This window comes from Phyllobates terribilis, unplaced genomic scaffold, assembly GCF_046119375.1.
Source record: "Phyllobates terribilis strain yellow unplaced genomic scaffold, ASM4611937v1 Scaffold_7__3_contigs__length_470593459, whole genome shotgun sequence".
In the NCBI taxonomy this organism is placed as follows: Eukaryota; Metazoa; Chordata; class Amphibia; order Anura; family Dendrobatidae; genus Phyllobates; species Phyllobates terribilis.
In genome coordinates, this window is record NW_027362767.1 from 76,025,999 (window position 1) to 76,031,826 (window position 5,828).

Sequence of the window (5,828 nt, forward strand, 5' to 3'; positions counted from 1 at the left end):
TTTTTTTTTAGATGTATTCCACTTGGTAAAAAATAAAAAAAATTGCATGTGTGATCCCAGCCAAGAAATGTGGACTCCCAGGCGCTTGAATGTGCCATGGTTCGGGCAAGACCCCCACTGTGCATTAGAAATGCCAAAGGGAGTTCTTCATTCTCAGGATCAGCGCCGTCAGACCCCTGAACGCAATCACACGGCACTTTTTAGAGTTACACCGTAACTTTGGAAGATTTTGTATTCCAGAATGGTGGGTCTTATTAATCAGTAACCTGCTAAAGTTACATAATACAGGAACACAGGTTGGATAATTTTATAGCAATTTTTATTAAGAGTCATAGGCTGGTATTGTCAGAGAGAAGACTCCATGCTGCACAAGCAGCGTCAGGTGGCATTACTACAACTGAAATGTCTCCATTTTCCAGAAAAATCTCCTAGCGTGTTCCGATGGTCACTTGCCAGACTCTGATCAAGTTGTCTGTGTATCCAGCGAAGAGGGTCTGTAAAAACAATGGAGTGAAATGAGAATAATAATACATTTATACTGGGGAAACACTTTTTGTAACCTCTAATTAGCTGCCATTTTTTAGGATGTAAATATTAAGAAAGTTTTCAACATCTACAAATAAAATAGGTGCAGTTTATACTGCAGTTGGAGGGATGATCAAGTAATAGCTGCACAAATACAATATTTCTGGATAAGTACAGAGATGTAGGAGACTCCTTACCTGTCCATCTGCTGACCAGGCCAGAGATGTACATTGTGGGGGCTCCGCTTTGCTGCTTGTACTGATCACCTCCTGCTTCAGCTCATCGACGATGATCTTGCCCTCCAGATCCTACAAAATGCATAAATTGTGCAAGTTAAAAATCTACAACTTTAAACTCAAAAATTACAGTAAATATATACTTTTGCTCAGTAACAGCCTCTGATTTTCAGCAATGAGCATCAGTTGGCATGAGAACACATCACTGCAAGGATAAGGAGCCCCAATATTCAATATATCGCTAATACAGTCATCAGCGCAACTCAAGCTGTATTTCACACCGCGGGGGGGGGGGGGGATGCAGGTACGAGTGAGGTCTTGTAACATACCCAGATCTTGATGCTTGGTCCTGTGGCTGCACACAACCAGTAGCGGTTGGGACTGAAGCACAGAGCATTGATGACGTCGCCGCTGTCCAGGGTGTACAAGTGTTTCCCCTCGTTCAGATCCCACAACATGGCTTGTCCGTCCTGGAAACAGAAAGATCAGTGAATAGAGGGAAGACAAGTAGACGCAACAGGAATAAATTCTGCAGCGTTGTACAGAGATGACCATCATTCACAGTAGTGTCACCCATATGAGTAAAAGGAAATAAATTAACTGGGAGAACCCAAAACACAGGGAGAGTGTCCTGGGAGCACAGAATTACTAATGGAAAGAGGCCATAGCACCAAAACCTTACTGCATGATCAGTGAGCAAATGTACGATGCAGCTAACACTACCGACAGCTTTGTGGGGCTTCAAGTGTCCACAGATTCCAATGAGCAATATATGAAATGTCAGCAGAGTTGGGGTCTTTTGGTAATTTTGCTTCATGTAGTGCACTGCTAATGCCTAATACAGATACTCCGGTAAAAAGAACATACTCCAATATTTAAAATCGTCAAATTCTTAAACCGGCCACACGGCTGATAGCCACATCCATCCCATATCCCAGGAGGAAAGTGTCCTGAATGGGATAATCATCAGATCTGTTTGGAGGGAGGCGGCCGATTGCTCATTTCAATAATTAAGCCAAAAGCACTCTCTGTGAATGTATTGGGGTCCTGGCTGAGCTATTGAAAAAAAAAAGCAGGCAGCCCCCGTCACAATGTATAGTTTGCATTTTGGACAAGGTAGTGCAATAAACCACCCACAATTATGGACAGGTATCTGCACTGATGTCTATATGACATGCTTATCTGCCAAAGTCTATCGTTAGGGGGGGGGGGGGGGGGGTGTCTGATTCCCTGCTCCACGGGAGATTTGCTGCACTTGAGGTGCTCATCAACTTCCATAAAACGCAGAACGGACAACAGATCCACAGATTATACAGAAATCGCTGCAGCCAAACAAGTATTTCTATCCCCAGCTTACAATCTACAAACCATAATGTAACGATAGAAGCATCCAAATAACTAGAGGAGGGAATGCTCCAGATTGTAAATGGCCAGTACAAGTCTATGACCACACTGAGCTCCTCACCTTGCCTCCGGAGGCGCACAGTGACCCATCAGGGGACACAGTGACTGTATTCAGGTAGCCGCTGTGGCCAATGTGGTTGGTCTTCAGTTTGCAGTTGGCCAAATTCCAGACCTGAAATGGAGAAGTCCAAAGTCAGAGGACGGCTGCTGCTGTCACAGGCTACCTTGCTGAATCCAATCCTTGCCCGGCCATTGCCAGGATGCCCATGCACTCACCTTCACCATCTTGTCCCATCCGCATGATACAATGATTGGATTGCTGCTGTTGGGTGAGAAACGGACGCAAGAAACCCATTCGGAGTGAGATTCTTCCTGGAGAAAGAAAAAAATATTTAGATTAAGCTGAAATAACTAATCTAGTACTGAGGGAGCAGATGACGACAGTCTACGGTCCCATCATAATTGCAGGATTGTCAGCATACTTGACGTTGTTCCCATAGGAAACACTCAGGATAGTTGGTCTAATCACAAGGACCGGGTACAGGCACTGCTAGGGCTTCTTTATTAGGGGGGTGCAGTTTGGTTACCTGCACTGTGTACTTGCACACTCCCAGAGTGTTCCACAGCTTGATGGTCTTGTCTCGGGATCCAGACACAATCTGACGGTTGTCAGCAGAAAAGGCCACACTGAGGACATCCTTGGTGTGACCCACGAATCGCCGTGTTGTTGAGCCACTAAAGGAGAAAAAAAAAAAAGCAATCACATGAGCGTCCACCACACCAAGACAGTAACTCAGAATTGGGCCCTATCCACACAACTTACTTGGTAAGATCCCACAACCTCAGGGTCCCATCCCAAGAACCAGACAGGGCGAACTGCCCATCGGAGGAGATGACGACGTCACTGACAAAGTGGGAGTGACCACGCAGGGCGCGCTGGGGGACACCGTAGTTGGTCTCATCTCGTGTCAGCTTCCACATGATTACAGTCTTGTCTGGAATGAGAAAAAAAAACAGTGTTAATACATTGTGACCTCCATTAGGATAGTGCCCCACAGCCGAGGCCAAAAATCTAGTGGACATGCAAGCTGCCACGTGAAGAACCACGTGCATTTACTGCAACTTTTAAGGTTTCACATACCCCAGCACCATGGCTCCCAGAACTGGGGACTGACATTAGCACCGTAGCAAGAAGTGACAATTCTGCTATAAAGGATCCAGTCTGGGTCATGATGCAAGCGAGAACCTACAAGCACATATGTATGTATGTATCTTTGCAGCCCTGGAGTGATGCTACTAATCTAAGTTCCCTGCCTCTATTCATACCTGCCGCAGTCTTGATCCGTTCCCGGTGCCGCTCCGGTTGGTTTCCAGCAGTCTGTGACCTGCCGGATGGCTGCAGTGTTTCCTAGAAGTTATAACTCAATGTAAGTCTATGAGGGCCAGGATGAGGCTCTCAGACATACGCTGAGCGCTTGTGACAGTTACCTCTGAGTTCAGAAGTTGCAGTCACAAGATGGCGGCACAGGATCGGAGCGGCGCCAGAAGAGGTGAAGACGGCAGCTGGTAAGTATACTACTAGAGGCAGGGAACTTAGATTAGTGGCATCACTCTAGAGCTGAAAAAACAAACGCCGGAGTGGTGCTTTAAAGTGATTGTATCAGGTTAATAGGTTATGTCCTATCGGCAGGATAGTGATTAAAGGGATAGTCCGGTGAAAATCACCCATTAGTAGAATAGGTGCTAACGTTCTGATCAGTCCGCCCGCTGGGACCTGCAATATTCAGCAGTTTTTAATGTAGCGGCAGGTCGAATGTAAGACTAGGGCTCCATTCATTCTCAAAGGGGCTGCTGGAAAAAGAGCAGCCCCATAAGGAATGAATGGGGCAGCAGTCAGGCCAGTGTACTATCGCCCCATTCAAATGGGTATAAAGTTCCCTTTAGGCTTAGTGCCCACGATGCAGAAATGAAGCAGAAATTTTCCTGAGCATTTCTACATCTCTTTAGCAGAAAAACGCATGCGGTTTTTACATGTGTATTTGCCATGCGTTTTTCCAATGCATTGTATAGGCAAATACGCATGCAGAAACGCACAAGAATTGGTCATGTCCGTATTTTTTCTGCGAGTAAAATCTGCGCAGAAAAAAATGGACCATGTGCACAGAACTTGCAGAATGTCATAAGAAGTCATGGGATAAGGTATGCAATGCGTTTCTGGAGCGTTTACGCGCTGCAAATATGCACCAAAAACGCATTGTGGGCACACAGCCTAACTGGGTGATCACTTGTTTTTACTAAACAACCCCTTTAATGATCTCTGGGGGGGTTCAACGCCGATCCTGAGAACAGGGCACCGCAGGATCCATGGGACAGCTGAGCGTACACACACACACCAGATCACAGAGGTGCAGGCAATCAATAAATCTGTTAGGTTATCGAAAAAAAACACTGCAACAACACAGAAGCAGCTGCTAAACTGTAAAACAACTGCTTAAAAGGCAACTCCACATGATCAGGAAGCCCTGCACAGTAACACTGGACGCACACAGCGCTGCTGCAGGAGGGGGCGCTGCAGCTGATCACTGAGGAGTTGCCAGTTGAGCAATATTCCAATACTTTCATAAACCAATAACCAGCAGAAGACACGGACGCCATAGACCCAGCGGCAGTCAGACATCCGCCCCGTACACACAGCAAGCCGCACGGTAACACGCGCACAGCACCGAGCACACAGGCCTGCACCGCACCGGAGCCGCACACTTCTCCGAGGACGGCCATACTTTAATAAGACGACTACGTCTACACATGGATCTCACCCCGGGAAGAGCTGAGGATCATGTCCGGGAACTGCGGGGTGGTCGCGATCTGGGTAACCCAACCATTGTGCCCCTTAAGGGTCCCCCGAAGGGTCATCTGCTCGGTCATGGTGAGAACTTGTCTTGGGACGCTCCACCGGCGGAGGATGGAGGGCGATTGAAGACGTCGGGTCTAAAGTGACCGGGAAAAGGCGGAAACCAGGGCAGAGGCTGCTTATATAGACAACGTGAAAGTCGTGACGTCAAGACGTCCTGGGAGGAAATACGTCAGACGTACGCCGTAACATGGCGGCTTCCATAGAACAAGAATGGAGATTAGTGATAAGTGGCCTGTTACGTGGTCGTACGGTCTGTGTCTCCTCCAGACGGTTACGTTATAGCTATGCCGTTAGGCGACTCCACAGTGTGCGCAGTGTTATTTACCGTCTGACCGGGCTGCTTCATAATGGGCAGCAAACCAACTTTTTTTTTCTTAAATAACTTTATTGAAACTCCTTGGTAATGTACAAGTGCACACAACAACACCTGGTCTGGATTATGGATTGCCCAATCATTGTGCACCTGAGGGGCACTGCTTCTCACCTGACCAGCACTTTCGTGGACAATTATAGTTAATTGCAAAAAAAATAGATTTACAAAGTTATATAATAATGAAAAACATCTATTTGTTTTATTGAATTTTAACATGGCAGGTTGGCACAAGATGAGATGTCCTGATCTGATTAGTCTTTGATCACATGCATTTTCACTGTTCTGTCCCTGATTAGTGGCTGCCTCAGACCCCATTGATACTAGGTTCATTTACTTTACTCACTTTTATAGCACCATCATATTCTGCAGCTCTTTA

At 46.5% G+C, this 5,828-nt stretch overlaps 1 protein-coding gene and 1 long non-coding RNA gene across 2 annotated transcripts; both read right to left on the bottom strand.

Annotated features, from left to right (window-relative positions):
- Positions 1–302: 302 nt before the first annotated feature.
- RACK1 (receptor for activated C kinase 1) lies at positions 303–5,192 on the bottom strand. The gene is made up of 8 exons (XM_073638807.1): positions 4,982–5,192; positions 2,989–3,160; positions 2,753–2,900; positions 2,442–2,537; positions 2,227–2,337; positions 1,091–1,231; positions 723–833; positions 303–494 (listed from the first exon to the last, which is right to left on the bottom strand). Exons 1-8 carry the CDS (start codon positions 5,088–5,090, stop codon positions 429–431), a joined length of 954 nt encoding a protein of 317 aa, XP_073494908.1. The 5' UTR covers positions 5,091–5,192; the 3' UTR covers positions 303–428.
- On the bottom strand, positions 3,169–3,784 carry LOC141153728 (uncharacterized). The gene is made up of 3 exons (XR_012247343.1): positions 3,654–3,784; positions 3,492–3,573; positions 3,169–3,411 (listed from the first exon to the last, which is right to left on the bottom strand). It is a non-coding gene; the product is annotated as an uncharacterized lncRNA (long non-coding RNA).
- Positions 5,193–5,828: the final 636 nt, after the last annotated feature.

Bases quoted from the DNA above. Each gene is read 5' to 3' on its own strand.
- RACK1 (XM_073638807.1), bottom strand. From the start codon at position 5,090: ATGACCGAGCAGATGACCCTTCGGGGGACCCTTAAGGGGCACAATGGT. The intron at 2,538-2,752 runs GTAACCAAACTG...TTCTTTCTCCAG, and splicing joins TGTGCAAGTACACAGTGCAG to GAAGAATCTCACTCCGAATG. The intron at 2,338-2,441 runs GTGAGTGCATGG...TCTCCATTTCAG, and splicing joins GATGGGACAAGATGGTGAAG to GTCTGGAATTTGGCCAACTG.